The sequence below is a fragment of the Somniosus microcephalus genome, chromosome 28, assembly GCF_052327205.1.
Source record: "Somniosus microcephalus isolate GS21.2 chromosome 28, FLI_Smic_1.0, whole genome shotgun sequence".
NCBI classification, from domain to species: Eukaryota; Metazoa; Chordata; class Chondrichthyes; order Squaliformes; family Somniosidae; genus Somniosus; species Somniosus microcephalus.
Window position 1 is genome coordinate 16,934,972 of NC_141014.1, and position 16,935 is coordinate 16,951,906.

Consider the following 16,935-nt stretch of genomic DNA (forward strand, 5'->3'; position numbering starts at 1 on the left):
ATCTTTGTGTCGTCGGCAATATTGGATATGTGGCTCTCCATCCCATCATTTAAGTTATTAATAAATACGGTGAATAGTTGAGGCTCCAACTCTGATCCCTGTGGGACACCACGCGTCACATCCTGCCAATTAGAGAACCTGCCCATTATCCCTACTCTCTGTCTCCTGCCGCTCAGCCAATCTCCTAACTAGGTCAATAATTTGCCCTCAATTCCATGAGTTTCAACTTTAGCTAACAGTCTCTTATGAGGGACTTTATCAAATGCCTTCTGGAAGTCCATATAAATAACCTCCATAGACATCCCCCTGTCCACTACTTTAGTCACCTTTTCCAAAAATTCAATCAGGTTCAACAGGCATGACCTGCCTTTCACAAATCCATGCTGGCTCGCTCTGATCAGCTGAAAATTTTCACGGTGTTCAGTCACCCTATCCTTAATTATAGACTCTAGTAATTTCCCGACAGCAGATATTAGGCTAACTGGTCTATAATTCCCTGGTTTCCCTCTCTCACCTTTCTTAAATAACGCAGTGACAATTTTCCAATCTAAAGTCTTTCCTGATAGCTGTAACCTCTCGGTTCTGGTATCATCGGGTTATGTCGGGCTATAAAACAAATGGACAGTAGAAGTCCAGGTTACTTCGTAAGCCCATTTCACTTCTTTGTATTCTGCCACAGGTCTCCATAAATGGCACAAGTGGTATAGATGATATTGAATCAGGTGAGTTTCTTTTCTGCTTCTTACTATAGAAATGTGATTCTGTGCTGCAGCCAAAGAGACCAGTGGGTCACGGCCGACACTCCCCTCTCTTTGTGCGGCTGTAAGGATCTCGAGTGAAATGGGTTTGGATCGTCTCGGCCCAATTCCTTCTGGGAGCAGCTCCACAGCAGGAAAATGCTCCGCAGCTTGACGCCATAAACACCGGATTGTCCTTCTCACTCAGAGGAGGAAAGGTTGGAGTGTGAAGTCGAAGCTTCGCTATTTATGCAATGGATAACTTTCAGTGTCAGCTGTGGCTCAGTTAGTAGCACCCTTGGGTCAGAAGGTTGCGTGTTCAAGTCCCACTCCAGGGACTTGAGCACAAAATTCTAGGCTGACGCTCCCAGTGCAGTGCTGAGGGAGTGCTGCATTGTCGGAGGTGCCGTCTTTCGGATGAGACGTTAAACCGAGGCCCTGTCTGCTCTCTCAGCTGGACGGAAAAGGTCCCACGGCACTATTTCGAAGAAGAGCAGGGGAGTTCTCCCCGGTGTCCTGGCCAATATTTATCCCTCAATCGAAATCACTAAAACCAATGATCTGGTCATTATCACATTGCCGTTTGTGGGAGCTTGCTGTGCGCAAGTTGGCTGTTGCGTTTCCTACATTACAACATTGACTACACTTCAGAAAGTACCTCATTGGCTGTAAAGCGCTTTGGGGCGTCTGGTGGTCGTGGACGGCGCTATATAAATGCAAGTCTTTTTTCTCTCCCATGGGGCTGATGGGTTGAGGCACATTTCTGGTGCAGAGCAGAGGAATGATTTAACCCCTTGCTTCCTTTGTGCTGATACTTGGTGGCAAAAGCTGAGAAGTGCTCAAACTGCACTGGCATCTCTCTGCTTGATTTACGGTATTGGGCTTGTTGACCGTGGTACTGAGAAGCTGAGGCTCACCGTGCCGGACTCCATCACAAGAAAAGGGCAGTAGAGAAGATCAGATCAATCTGCAACAGCAACTAGATGGGACCACACTTGTAGCCAGTAGATTGTAGGGAAGACGAACATGGGAATGTAGGAACAGGAGGAGGCCATTCAGCCCCTCAAACTTGTTCCGCCATCGAATTAAATCACGCCTGATCTGTTCCTTAACTCCATCTACCCGCCTTGGTTCCGTAACCCTTAATACCCTCGCCTAACAAAAATCTACCAATCTCAGTTCTGAAATTTTCAATTGACCCCCCCCCAGCCTCAACAGCTTTTTGGGGGAGAGAGTTCCAGATTTCCACGACCCTTTGTGTGAAGAAGTGCTTCCTGACATCACCCCTGAATGGCCTGGCTCCAATTTTAAGGTTCTGCCCCCCTTGTTCTGGACTCCCCCCCCCCGCCCCCCCCCCCCCCTCCACCAGAGGAAGTAGTTTCTCTCTTAGCTACCCGATCAACTCATTTAATCACCTGAAACACCTCAATTAGATCAGACCGTAATCCTCTATACTCAAAGGAATACAAGCTCAGTCTATGCAACCTGTCCACATAAATTAACCCTTTTAGCCCCGGTATCATTCTGGTGAAGCTGGGCAGCAGGGTAAGCAGTTACATAGTGCTGAGGTTTCAGGAAGAATTGACTTAGAGTGGGAGAGATGGCAGTGAGTCTTGATTTCAACAATACAGGAAACTTTGGTTTATCCGGAGGTTGTATGTCCGGAATACTCGATCTAATGGCAAAAATCAGGAGCCGTTTGTAAGTTTTTTTAGATCTCGTTTTTTTTTTTTTCCCCCAGTCAGCCACTGCAAGGTCTGTAGCTATAGCAACAGCTTCAGCTAGAGACGCTTGCAGCTGCAGCCGACTCTTTAGAAGCTGTTGCTAAGCAACAGTGTTTGTTGTCAGATACGGAGATGAAAACCTCCGTATGTTTCAACATTAACTTTGTATGTCCGGCAGTTTTGATAGATCGGCAACACGCCGGTCCCGTCAGTGCCAGATATCACAAAGTTTCCTTGTACATACAATCTATGGTCATATTAAAACTTACATCGGCACACACTTGGTTGGAGTATAAGAGTAAGGAAGTCTTGCTACAATTGTACAGGGTTCTGGTGAGACCACACCTGGAGTACTGTGCACAGTTTTGGTCTCCTTATCTAAGGAAGGATATACTTGCCTTGGAGGCGGTGCAATGAAGGTTCACTAGATTGATTCCTGGGATGAGAGGGCTGTCCTATGAGGAGAGATTGCGTAGAATGAGCCTATACTCTCTGGAGTTTAGAAGAATGAGAGGTGATCTCATTGAAACATATAAGATTCTGAAGGGGATTGACAGGGTAGATGCTGAGAGGTTGTTTCCCCTGGCTGGAGTGTCTAGAACTAGGGGGGCATAGTCTAAGGATAAGACTGAGATGAGGAGGAATTTCTTCACTCAGAGGTTTGAGAATCTTTGGAATATATTTAATGAGTATATTTAAGGCTGAGATAGATAGATTTTTGGACTCTAGGGGAATCGAGGGATATGGAGACCGGGCGGGAAAGTGGGAGTTGAGGTCGATGATCAGCCATGATCTTATTGAATGGCAGAGCAGGCTCGAGGGGCCGTATGGCCTACTCCTGCTCTTATTTCTTATGTTCTTAAGTTCTTATGTGACACTGGGGAATGCGTAATGACAGCGTGACAAGTTTTATATGGACAGTCTCCATTAATAATGTGGACATAGGAATTAATAACGGAATACAAAAATAGGGACAGAATGTGTGGCTTTAAACTGGGAACTGAATCACCCTGATCCGATTATTGCCCCCCCCCACCATCTAATGCTGCTTCTTCTGAAGATTATATTTGGATTTGACTCAAGTCCTGCACCAGAGACGTAAGCACATAATCTGAGGGAGTGCTGCACTGTCAGAGGTGCAGTCTTTCGGATAAGACGTTAAACCGAAACCCCGTCTGCCCCCTCAGGTGGACGTAAAAGATCACAAGATTATTTAAAGATGGGCACGGGAGTTCTCCCAGTGTCCTGGCCAACAATTATCTCTCAACTGTTGTGTATGTACCTTTAAGAGAATAACTGGTCTCAGACTGCAGTACCGGCAGTGACCATCCCTGTATAAAAGGCGCTAGAGAGCCTCTGTTGTTTAGTTTTCGTTATTGACTTCCACCAGTAAAGATCTGTTTGTTTTCACTCCTGCTAGTCCGTGTCTCAATCATTCACGGACTTAACACCAACCATCATCTCTTTAAAATTGAGATGATCTGGTCATTTATCTTATTGCTGTCTGTGGGACCTTGATGTGTGCAACTTGCCTGCAACCTTTCCCTATATTACAACAGTAACTACACATCAGAAGTACTCCATTGGCTGGGACATCCTGAGGTTGTTAAAGGCGCTATATAATCATAAGTTTTTTCTATAACTTTATGTATTCCACATTCATTCATTTTGACTATAATTTTTCCCCAAACTTCTACAAGTATATAAAAACCTTCTAATATACATTTTTATCCCAATTTGTAATCATCTATATTCAGTTTATTATTATTACTATTTGGCTCCAACGTTACACTTTTCCCATTATACAATATCACCGTCCTATCCTTAGCAAACAATGTACTCTCCAGGAGATCAACTAGTATATTATTAGAGATCTTGAGTAGGATACTCACCTCTGTCCACAAACCCTATTTCTTGTTGGCAAGCTTTTTGGTCACGTTTTACAGTCACTATTTGCCATTGTGTCAGCTGTAGCTCAGTGGGTAGCACCCTCGGCTCTGAGGCAGGAGGTCGTGGGTTCAAGTCCCACCCCAAAGACTTGAGCACAAATTCCAGGCTGACACTCCCAGTGCAGCACTGAGGGAGTGCAGCACTGTCGGAGGTGCCGTCTTTCAGATGAGACTTTAAACCGAGGTCCCGTCTGCTCTCTCAGGTGGATGTAAAAGATCCCATGGCGCTATTTCAAGAAGAGCAGGGGAGTTCTCCCCGGTGTCCTGGCCAATATTTATCCCTCAATCAACATCACTAAAAACATTATCTGGTCATTATCACATTGCTGTTTGTGGGAGCTTGCTGTGCACAAATTGGCTGCTTCGTTTCCTACATTACAACAGTGACTGCACTTCAAAAAGTACTTCATTGGCTGTAAAGCACTTTGGGACATCTGGTGGTCGTGAAAAGCGCGATATAAATGCAAGTCTTTATTTTTATTGTAAATTGCTATGCCAACATGTCCCATTCAATTTTGCTATGTCAACTCTCACAGTCTAATTGCAGACTCTGGCCACTAGATGGCTCTGTGGAGTGAGTATCTGAAGTCTCTGTCCTAATCTTGTGTGTGTGTATAATATAAAAGAAAAACCTTACATTAATCAACGGACAACGCCACAAGCAATTTACTAGTTATATGTAATGATTACGTTTGTGATATCGCCTTTGGTCATTGTTGTGTCATTGCTTCTACAATGCAGCTTCGCCTTTGGATCTTCCATATAGCCCTGCTCCAGCCACCATTCCTCCTCCGGCCAGTGACGCTCCGGTCCCCGTTGCCTCAGTTTCTGTCAGCATCCAACAATCGCAGACAGATCCTACTCTGATGAAGCCTCCTGTTGGTGATGGGGTGTCTCTGTCAGTGCCTGAAACTACAGAGGAATATCCAGACGAAGAGATTATCGGCGAAGATCTGGACACATTGTTGGATTCTATAGGGGAGGCGAATGTTTTTCCAATGGTAAGAGGCAGGTGCAGATAAAAACGGATGTAATTTCCAGTGGCTGGGTGTGGGACCATGCCTATGGGGTAGGAAGGGAAAAATAGGCCAGGAATCCCACGCCTGACTGCCGTGGCTCAGTGGGTAGCACTCTCTCGCCTCTGAGTCAGAAGGTTGTGGGTTCAAGTCCCACTCCAGAGACTTGAGCACAAAAATCCAGGCTGACACTCCAGCGCAGTGCTGAGGGAGCGCTGCACAGTCGGAGGTGCCGTCTTTCGGATGAGACATTAAACCGAGGCCCCGTCTGCTCTCTCAGGTGGATGTAAAAGATCCCATGGCCACTATTTCAAAGAAGAGCAGGGGAGTTCTCCCCGGTGTCCTGGGGCCAATATTCATCCCTCAACCAACATCACTAAAAACATTATCTGGTCATTATCACATTGCTGTTTGCGGGAGCTTGCTGTGCACAAATTGGCTGCTGCGTTTCCTACATTACAACAGTGACTACACTTCAAAAGTACTTCATTGGCTGTAAAGCGCTTTGGGACATCCCGAGGTCGTGAAAGGCGCTATATAAATGCAAGTCTTTGGGGGAGAAATTCGGTGGGCTGCGCCACCAGTTAGCGCCTAAAGAGGGCACTCAGTGGCTTTAGCGCCACTGGCCACGCCTTCCGCGATATTTAGCTGGGGCGCTAATGGCGGCGTTAGCCTGTTGCGCTACGCCGCCACCGATGACGTCATCGGTGTGCGCAGCGCCCCGCTACCGCCCCGATCGCGATATTTGGCAGCGACCGCCTCTGTAGCGCCGCTCGCTAATCGCACCCGGTTCACAGGGCCTACCCGTGGCGGCAGTGGCGCAAATTAAGGTGGAGGTGCGGGGCGGCCGTTTTTTCCCCGGCCTCCTGTTCTCCCTCTGCGGCAGTGCCGGGCTCTTTTGCCGGCACTCGCGATCGCTCATCGCGCTGGTGCAGGCCCCTCCCCCTTAAGAATGGGAGGAAGGCCTGCAGTGCCGCAGCGTGTGGCGCTGCGGCACGTTGCGCTGCGATATTCAGTTTCAGCGCCCTAAGAGGGACGCGGAGCGCCTCGAGCCTCACCCCGTGTCCCTCTCGGGGCGCTCAAGCTGAATTTCCGGCGATTGCTGCTGCTCCGATCGCAGTGCAAAATCTGGCGCCCAGGCGAGCTTGGCGCCCCGTTTGCGGCTCCACCCAATTTCTCCCCCTTTCTTAACTCCCAACATTCCCCATGGATGAGTGACAGGATGTGGAAAAGGTCCAGCTTTATTTCGTAATTCAAGTCTTAGATTTATGACTCTATGACTAAGTGTTTTTGTATACCGTCAGTGTTAGCCCTGAGATTAATTTTGTGATGGGGCTCTAATGCCTAGAAGGAAAAGCTTGCATTTATATGATTAATGGATGATTTTAGGGATGTAAACAATGTCGTTAGCTAGTGGCCAGTGTTATATAGCACGGGGGAATGGGGATACAATGTCAAAATTTGCAGAAATCACAAAAATAGCTAGTGTGGTTAACTGTGAAGAAGACTTAAGTGACTTCAAGGAGACATAACACAGGGTGGATGCTGGGAGAATGTTTCCCTTAGCTGGGGAGTCTAGAACCAGGGGCCACAGCCTCAGGATAAAGGGTAGGCCATTCAGGACTGAGATGAGAAGAAATTTCTTCACTCTGAGGGTGGTGAATCTTTGGAATTCTCTACCCCAGAGGGCTGTGGAGGCTCAGTCATTGGGTACAGGAAACTCTCTCGATTTACCGGCACCTAAATAACCGGAAATCTCTGTTAACCGGCAAAATTCAGGAGTAGGTTCAGGTAAGTTTTACTTCATATTAGTGGCCGTTCCTGGATCTGTGGCCGTGTAACCGGGGTTCCTGCACTTGTTGCTAAGCAACAGGGACGCTTGGTCTGTGGCCGGGGTTCCTGCACCTGTTGCCATGCAACAGGGACGCCTGGATTGTGGCCGTGTATGGGGCTCTCGTACCTTTTACTATACCTCTCTGTAATCCGGACTTTTTGATAAACCGGCACCACGCCGGTCCCGTCGGTGCCGGATAAAAAAGAGTTTCCTGTATATTCAAAACAGAAGTCGAGAGATTTCTGACTAGTAAGGGCATCAAGGGATATGGCGATAGGGCCGGTGAATGGAGTTGAGGCAGAAGATCAGCCATGATCTCATTGAATGGCGGAGCAGGCTCGAATGGCCGACTCCTGCTCCTATTTCTTATGTTATAACAACCGCAACTTGCATTTATATAGCGCCTTTAATATAGAAAAGATGCTTCTCGGAGGCATAAGGAAAAAGTGGACACCAAGCCGAAGAAGGAGATGTTAGGAAGGGTGACCAAAAGCTTGATCAAAGAGGTGGGTTTGAAGAAGGGAGGAGATGGGGGGGTAGAGGGGGTTTAGGGAGGGTACTCCAGAGAATGGGGCTGGGTTGCTGAAGGTACACCTGCCTACTGCAAAGCAAGCTGGGTGATACTCAAGAAGCCACAGTCAGAGGAATGGAGCGTTCGGGAGAGTGACCGAAACAGAAGAATTTGAATTGGAAATGTGGAGCGAGGTGGGTGGACAGCAGGCTGGATTCGAGCAGAGGAGCTGAGCGGGGGTGTACAGCTTAGTTAAGGAAGGATATACTTGCATTGGAGGCAGTTCAGAGACGATTCACTCGGTTAATTCCAGAGCTGAGGGGGTTGACTTATGAGGAAAGGTTGAGCAGGTTGGGCCTATACTCATTGGAATTTAGAAGAATGAGAGGTGATCTTATTGAAACCTATAAGGTACTGAGGGGGCTCGACAGGGTAGATGCAGAGAGGATGTTTCCCCTCGTGGGGGAATCTAGAACTTGGGGGCACAGTTTCAGAATAAAGGGTCGCCCTTTTAGAACTGAGATGAGGAGGAATTTCTTCTCTCAGAGGGTCGTAAATCTGTGGAATTCTCTGCCCCAGAGAGCCGTGGAGGCTGGGTCATTAAATACATTTAAGGTGGAGATAGACAGATTTTTATAAGATAAGGGAGTGAAGGGTAATGGAGAGTGGGCAGGGAAGTGGCTTTGAGCCCAAGATCAGCCATGATCTTATTGAATGGCGGAGCAGGCTCGAGGGGCCGAGTGGCCTATTCCTGCTCCTATTTCTTATGGAAGAGTTTGCAGGGGTAGGGTCGGGCTTTTAAACTAGTACAAGGGCAATGTGCTGGAGGGTGAGGGCCCAGTGGAGGTTGGTGAGGAGAGGGGTTGATATGGGGGCAGAATATATACGAATACCTACGGACAGTAGTTTCAAATAAAATCAATTCCTTTGAAGTGCAGTGAATGTTGTTATCGAGGCTAAAACCCTCGCGCAGATTGTGGTCAAGTTTTCCTTTCACCGCCGGACGAGATATAGTCGGTAGCAGATCGGCTGTCCATTTTACACAGCACCTGACTTGAGGTAATGCCAGTTAAAATCTTAGAAACAGAAAAATAGGAGCAGGAGTTGGCCATTCGGCCCTTCGAGCCTGCTCCGCCATTCAGAATGATCATGGCTGGTCCTCTATCTCAATACCATATTCCCGTTCTCTCCCCATACCCCTTGACGCCTTTTGCATCTAGAAGTATATCTATCTCCTTCTTAAAATCTTGTCCTGTATAAAACGGATGCCCATCTGTCAGTGCCCCCTTCCCCCCACCCCATTGTGTTCACTGGAAACTGGTTGAAAGCTGTGGGTAGTTGGTCCCTGTTTGTGAAACGTTATTTATTTTTTGGGATGTAGCCGCATCACTCTGTTTCACAGGCATCGGTGGCGGGGACCATTCCGACAAACCTACCCGACGACATGTCGAGGCTGCTCAGCGTCTTTCCCACCGGTCCCCCGGTGCTTCCGTCTGCCTTGAAGAGCAACGTTGGCCCAAAGGCGTCGCTCCCGTCGGCCTATTCCGTGCTTCCCATGCAGAAGATGGACACCCTGGACAGCATCGGTCCCATCACAACTGTGAATAGTTTAGATTCCTTGGACCTGCTCCCTGGGACAGAATCTCAGCCTGGTAAGGGTGTACTCATACTTGACTCGTTGGCAACTGTGTAATCATACCGCCCACAGATTTTGTGGGGGGGGAAAACATAAGATGTTAATTTCTTTAGAACTTCTAAGGATAAGGATGAGGGGTAAGCCATTTAGGACTGAGATGAGCAGGAATTTCTTCACCCAGAGAGTGGTGAACCTGTAGAATTCTCTACCACAGAAGACAGTTGAGGCCAATTCATTAAATATATTCAAGAAGGAGTTAGATATATTTCAAAGCTAAAGGGCTCAAGGGATATGGGGAGAAAGCAGGGACAGGGTACTGAATTTGGATGATCAGCCATGATCTCATTGAATGGCGGAGCAGGCTCGAGGGGCCGAATGGCCTACTCCTGCTCCTATCTTCTATGTTTCTACCTATATACAGGAAACTTTGTTATATCCGGCACCGATGGGACCGGCGTGTTGCCGATCTATCAAAACTGCCGGACATACAAAGTTAATGTTGAAGCATACGGAGGTTTTCATCTCCATATCTGACAACAAACACTGTTGCTTAGCAACAGCTTCTAAAGAGTCGGCTGCAGCTGCAAGCGTCTGTAGCTGAAGCTGTTGCTATAGCTACAGACCTTGCAGTGGCTGACTGGGGGAAAAAAAAGAACGAGATCTAAAAAAACTTACAGAAAACGGCTCCTGATTTTTGCCGTTAGATCGAGTATTCCGGACATACAACCTCCGGATAAACCAAAGTTTCCTGTAAGTGACTTTGTGAATTGTACTACGTACAGTTCTTAGGAACCGAACCTTAGGAAGGAGTTCACCAGAATGATACCAGGGCTCCAAGGGTTAAAATTATGAGGAGTTACTACATAAACTAGGCTTGTATTCCCTGGAATATAGAAGGTAAAGGGGTGATCTGACTGTGGTTTTTAAGATTTTGAAAGGAATTGATAGGCTAGATAGAGAGAAACTATTTCTGCTGGTGGGGGAGTCTGGGACAAGAGGACAGAACCTTAAAATCAGAGCCAGGCCATTCAGGAGAGATGTTAGAAAATACTTCTTCATACAAATGGTGGTAGGAATGTGGAATGCTCCCATAAAAAGCAGCAACTGCTAGCCTGAATAATAATTTTAAATCTGAGATTGAGTGATCTTTTCTAGCCAAGGGTATTAAGGGATGTGGAGCCAAGGCAGGTGGATGGAGTTAGGATACAGATCAAAAATGGTCTCATTGATTGGTGGAACAGGCTCGAGAGGCTGAATGGCCTCCTCCTGTTCCCAAGTGGAATTGTCAGCCCGCATATTCAGGCATTTTTTTTATTCTCACTTGCATCTGGCCGAGAGGACAGGCCGGAAGCCTTCAGGTAGGCCCGGGCTGGTGCAGTAGCTGAGAGTTGTGTAGGAGCAGCCTGGTGGCGGTGAGTGCCGTGGTTTCAGCCGCCCTCTGGCGAAGTGGTTGCTTTTTTCAGCGACCGGGTTGAGATCAGCAAAATCACCAGGCGAGGAACCGCAGGCCCAAAGCATACCCCGCCGGTGCTCTGCCGTACAGCCGCTGGATCGTCCGTGATGTGGGAGAAGAGTGAAGCCAGACACACCAGCTATTCCACCGCAGCCTCAATGTGCGATCAGCGTCTTCAGCACTGATTCCAGAACTGAGGGGTTCTAAATATCAGGAAAGACTGAACAGGCTGGGGCGCTTTTCTCTAGAAAAGAGAAGGCTGAGGGATGGCCTGATAGAGGTCTTTTAAAATTACCAACAGGTTAAGAACATAAGAAATAGGAGCAGGAGTCGGCCATTCGGCCCCTCGAGCCTGCTCCGCCATTCACTGAGATCATGGCTGATCTTCTGCCTCAACTCCATTCACCGGCCCTATCGCCATATCCCTTGATGCCCTTACTAGTCAGAAATCTATCGATTTCTGTCTTGAATACACCCAATGACTGAGCCTCCACAGCCCTCTGGGGTAGAGAATTCCAAAGATTCACCACCCTCTGTGTGAAGAAATTTCTCCTCATCTCAGTCCTGAATGGCCGACCCTTTATCTTGATAGGGTAGACATAGAAAATGTGTTTCCATTTGTGGGGAGACCAATACTGGGGGTCATAAATATAAGATAGTCACTAATAAATCCAGTAAGGAATTCAGGAGAAACTTCTTTACTCAGAGAGTGGTGAGAATGTGGAACTCGCTGCCACAGGGAGTGGTTGAAGCGAATAGTGTAGATGCAATTAAGGGGAAGCTGGATAAGTACATGAGGGAGAAAGGAATAGAAGGTTATTCAGATAGGGTTAGAGGAAGAGGGGTGGGAGGAGACTCCTGTGGAGCATAAACACTGGCACAGACATGGCCTGTTTCTGTGATTAAAAATCTAAATAATTGAGGGGGGGGAGGTATGGGTGGAGGGAGAGGGAGTGAGTTTCATCACTTTTCTAGAAGTTTATAATTTTTAAAAGATGTAGCATTAATAATAGTGATAAAGATGATTTTTTTAATGCTTCACTAGCTTCGAGACCTATGACACCAAACAGCAATCAGAGCACATCAAGCAGCTTTCTATTGGTGAGTCTAAACCTTCACTTACACCTGTCCTATTGCAATAGTTTGGTCCTGTCAATCTTGGTGCTTTTATTGAATTATTCTCCACATGCTTTGCATATTGTTCTCCACCAGTCCACCTCCCCTTCCTTTGCCTGAAGGCTCTAAGCCATGCTGGGATCCAGTCCTCCTGCCACCTTGGTCCAGGTGGACACGTGCCATGCCTGGGCTTTGACGGTGAGGGCCAGCGTTCACGGCCAAGCTCAGTCCTGTCCCCATCCGACGTCCATTCAGTCTGCTTTCCAGCCAGAGGCACCGGATAGTGATCGGGAGTTGTTGAGGCTAGGAGGTCAGTTGAAAATGTCAAAACTGAGATGGGTCAACTTTTGTTAGGCAAGGGTGTTGAGGGTTACGGAACCAAGGCGGGAAGGTGGATTTCAGATACAGATCAGCCATGTTCTAATTGAATGGCGGAACCGGCTCGAGGGGCTGAATGGCCTCCTCCTGTTCCTAGGAGCAGGAACAATGGCTGCCTTTATTTGTTCCCCCCCACCTCTCCCTAGCCCAGGTTACTGAGACCAATTGTATTGCCCCTACAGCTGCCCCAGCTAACTCAGAAAAGATTGGGGATTAAGCCTGGGAAGTTCCTGGTCTCTATGGCTCAGTGCCACACCAGGCTGTGCATCTACCCACTAAGCCATTGAGACAATATCTTAATTGGGGAAGTCAAGGTCCCACAGACAGCAATGTGATAATCACTGACATGAATCTTGTCATCCATGTGGACATGACTTATGAAATAATACTGGGCGGCCTGCTGGTGGCGCTGTCCAGGGAGAGTATAAATACTCGGGCACGGGCCCAGCTTGCTCAGGACATTCTTTAACAGGAACTAGTGAAGGACACAACTAGATCTCCATGTTGAAAAACAGTTGATTAAAGCTTTGTTTAACGCTTAGACCAAGTGCCCAGTAGTTTTCTTACGTCAATCACCATGAAACTATCGGATTGTCGTAAAAACCCATCTGGTTCACTAATGTCCTTTAGGGAAGGAAATCTGCCGTCCTTACCCGGTCTGGCCTATATGTGACTCCAGACCCACAGCAGTGTGTTTGAATCTTAACTGCCCTCTGAAAGGGCCCAGCAAGCCACTCGGTTGTATAAGGTGGTTCACCACCACCTTCTCGAGGGCAATTAGGGACGGGCAATAAATGCTGGCCTTGCCAGCGACGCCCACATCCCGTGAATGAATAAAAAAAACTTAACCTGGTTTAGTGGTGTTGAGGGATAAATATTGGCCAGGACACCGGGGAGAAACTCCCCTGCACTCCTTCGAAATAGTGCCGTGGGATCTTTTACGTCCACCTGAGAGGGCAGACGGTTTAACGTGTCATCCGAAAGGCAGCACCTCCGACAGTGCAGCGGAGGCTCCCTCAGTACTGCACTGGGACTGCAGCCTAGATTTTGTGCTGGAGCGGGGACTTGAACTTACAAACTTCTGACTCAGAGGCCAGAGTGCTACCCACTGAGCCACGGCTGACGCCTGCGGTGCTCCGCTCAGCTCCTTTCTGCAGTGACGCAGCGAAGATTGGGAACTCTGCAGACGCTGCAGACTGTGCTGGCATTGACAATCTGGCGTACCTTGTTATCGCAGCACCTGGAGAGGTAGTTCAACTAGCATTAGAACTGTTATATGTTTGAAGTGTGTATGCAGGTAGCATAGTGGTTATGTTACTGGGCTAATAATCCAGAGACCTAGACTAAGAATCCAAAGAGCACAGGTTAAATTGAATGGACAGCACTTTTTTGAAAGGTCGGATTTATCTGACATGCAATCAACAACAATTGAGTGTTGCCAAATCATTTAGGTTGACCGTGTCTGATTGAACACTGGGGAAGTAATGCAAAATCTTGATAAACATGCAATAATTTATTAAGGAACTGTGCAATGGGATTCAGAACCTCTATATAATGGGAGTGAACGGCTCGTGCAATGGTTGAGTTAGTCAAGTACTGTCTTGCTACGCCAACCAGACCAGAGGATCCACGGTTAGATTCCCGATCTGTGCAGTTAGCTGGGACTGCAGTTGGAGGTGCGATATCTGGCCTTGTGTTACAGTGGTACAAATAAGCCAAGAGTTCCACTCCTGATCACGATCCGGCGAGCATTAGTGGAAAGCACACTTCTGCTGCTGTCAGGTGACAGGATCAGAATCGGCTGCGATGCTTCCCACAGTCGAATAGTCTGCTGACACTCATTGTCAAAGCTCACATATGTGCGTAGTGGATGTTGTGTGAGCCCCTGGAGGACAGCAGGGGCCCAGGGAACTGTAGACAACACGGAGACAACACCCTGAAGACAGGATGGTAGATAGTTGATGAGGGATTGTCTTTGTAATTCAGTGCGTTTATCCAGCAAGTAAGGCGATGCAGAACTTTGTTCTTTCCTTGACCGCCTCCTCCTCCTCCTCCTTTGTGCGGCAGGGTAAGCAAGCGAACAGCATGTCCGCGTCAGGCAGCCCCGCGACGCTCCTGGGATTAGTGCTTGGAAGCGGAGGATCGTTCCTGTCGTCACTGACGAAGAACCCGCTCGGTGACTCCCACGACCTGCGCCAGGCCTGCTCCGCCTGCTTCACTAAAACAGGTAAAGGGGGGACACTGCCGCCAGCAATCCAAACCGCTGCCGCTCCTACCATAGCAAAATACTGCGGATGCTGGACTCAATATCGAGTTCAACAATTTCAGATCATAACCTCGGCCCCTATTATACTTTTATATATTTTTTATCCACACCTTTGGTTTGTGCCTTTTCCTTTCTTTTCTCTCTCCCACATGGCAGCTGTCTCTCACTCTGCCAGCGCATTTCACACTTCATCTAGCGCCATCCTTTGTCTCTTTACCTGTCCTATTACCATCTCGTCTCGCCTTGAATATCTCTTAATGTCTCTTCACCCCTCCCAGACCTTCCCTTTTGTTCTTTCATCCCCTCCCCCAAACTTGCCTTTTAATCTGTTTCATTTCCTGCTTTTTTTTCTCAGTCCTGACGAAGGGTCTTCGACCTGAAACGTTAACTCTTGTTTCTCTCCCCACGGATGCTGCTTGGCCTGCTGAGTTTTTTTCCAGCGTTTTCTGTTGTTATTTCAGCTGCCACTCCTCCCGGCTTCCCCGCTCAAGGCCACGCGCCGTCCTCCGGCCTCGTGTGCTCACCCGCAAGGGTTGTCTGCTAGGGTGGGCCTCCTGTCAGCAGGGTCGGCTAAGCAGCTATGAAAAGGTCTCGTTTCTCTGGCCGGGTTGAGTGTCTGTCACTACTCGGGCTGCAAGCAAAGCCCCAGTTACGGCAGGAAAACTTAAGAGGTCTATGTGGACGCGTGCTTGACCGGACCATCGAGTCTTTGGTAGCAGTGCATCTAACGGGCAGCTAACCTTTTCCTTGGGGTAGGGAATGAGGGGAGACGTTATCGTAGAAGAAGAAGGAAGTCCAACTTGCTGTGCCACAGAGTGATGAGGTGTGGGTTTCATTGAAGTTCTCCACGTGGCACGTCTTTGATAATTGGTTTTGCCACTTGAGAAGTTGGAGGCTGGGAAACTTCCTCAGAATGGAAGGAGGGTTGGTTGGCGTTGCCTTGAATAATAATAATTCAACTTTATTGTCATTGTACAATGCACAAGTACATGAACAACGAAATGTGATCTTGCAAGCTCCCATGAGTCCAGTACAAATAACATTAAACGTAAATAGCACCGTCCTGGGAGAAGCAAAGCCGCTGCGTCTGTGCGCGCCGCCATTCCATTTCCACCATTCCTCCTGTCCGACAATCTTCAGCCCAACGCCCGGGCCTGCTCACCAGCCGCCCCTCCCGGGGCTCCTTCCGTGACCTTCTCACCAACCGCCCCTCCTCGGGGCTCCTTCCGTGACCTTCTGCACCTGGTCTTCCCTGATGGTCACCCCTCCAGGTACTAACCAGGCCTGGCTCTGCTTAGCTTCCAAGCCTTGCCAGTGACCCTGTCCCTAGTCCCAGGAATCAGGTGTGGCGAGAATGAGGAACTTAAAGAAATTATTATTAGTAAAAAAAAACAGTACTAGCAAAATTAATGGGGCTAAAAGTCGACAAATCCCAAGGACCGGATGACCTACATCCTAGGGTTTTGAAAGAGATGGTCATTGGGATAGTGGACGCATTGGTTGTCATCTTCCAAAATTCTATAGATTCTGGAACGGTTCCTGCAGATTGGAGGATAGCAAATGTAACCCCGCTATTTAAGAAAGGAGGGAGAGAGAATACGGGGAACTACAGACCTGTTAGCCTCACATCAGTAGTTGGGAAAATGCTGGAATCTATTATAAAGGATGCAATAACTGGGTGCTTAGAAACTAATAGTAAGATTGGGCAGAGTCAACATGGATTTATGAAAGGGAAATCCTGTTTGACAAACCTATTGGAGTTCTTTGAGGATGTAACTAGTGGAGTAGACAAAGGGGAACCGGTAGATGTGGTGTATTTGGATTTTCAGAAGGCCTTCGATATGGTCCTATTGGTGAACAAAATTAGGGCACATGGAATTGGGGGTAATAAACTAGCATGGATTGAGAATTGGTTAACAGACAGAAAACAAAGAGTAGGGATAAACTGGTCTTTTTCAGGATGGCAGGCTGTGACTAGTGGGGTACCGCAAGGATCGGTGCTTGGGCCCCAGCTATTCACAATCTATATCAATGATTTGGATGAGGGGACTAAATGTAGCATTTCCAAATTTGCTGATGGCACAAAGCTAGGTGGCAGTGTCAGTTGTGAAGAGGATGTGAAGAGGCTTCAAGGGGATCTCGACAGGCTCAGTGAGTGGGCGAGAACATGGCAGATGGAATATAATGTGGATAAATGTGAAGTTATCCACTTTGGTAGAAAAAACAGAAAGGCAGAGTATTTCCTAAATGGTGAAAGATTGGGGAATGCAGATGCTCAAAGGGACCTGGGTGTCCTTGTACATGAGTCACTGAAA

General features: G+C 47.8%; 1 protein-coding gene across 3 annotated transcripts in view; it reads left to right on the forward strand.

The window, feature by feature from the left end:
- The window catches only part of zc3h7bb (zinc finger CCCH-type containing 7Bb), an 82,590-nt gene that overhangs the window by 35,289 nt on the left and 30,366 nt on the right, over window positions 1-16,935 (forward strand). For 2 of the 3 annotated variants that reach the window (XM_085969527.1, XM_085969528.1), the window contains exons 8-12: window positions 680-722; window positions 5,152-5,411; window positions 9,153-9,423; window positions 11,906-11,961; window positions 14,422-14,581. In XM_085969527.1, coding sequence (XP_085825653.1) covers window positions 680-722; window positions 5,152-5,411; window positions 9,153-9,423; window positions 11,906-11,961; window positions 14,422-14,581 — 790 coding nt within the window. The remainder of the gene's footprint in view (window positions 1-679; window positions 723-5,151; window positions 5,412-9,152; window positions 9,424-11,905; window positions 11,962-14,421; window positions 14,582-16,935) is intronic. The other variant, XM_085969529.1, reaches the window with a different exon arrangement.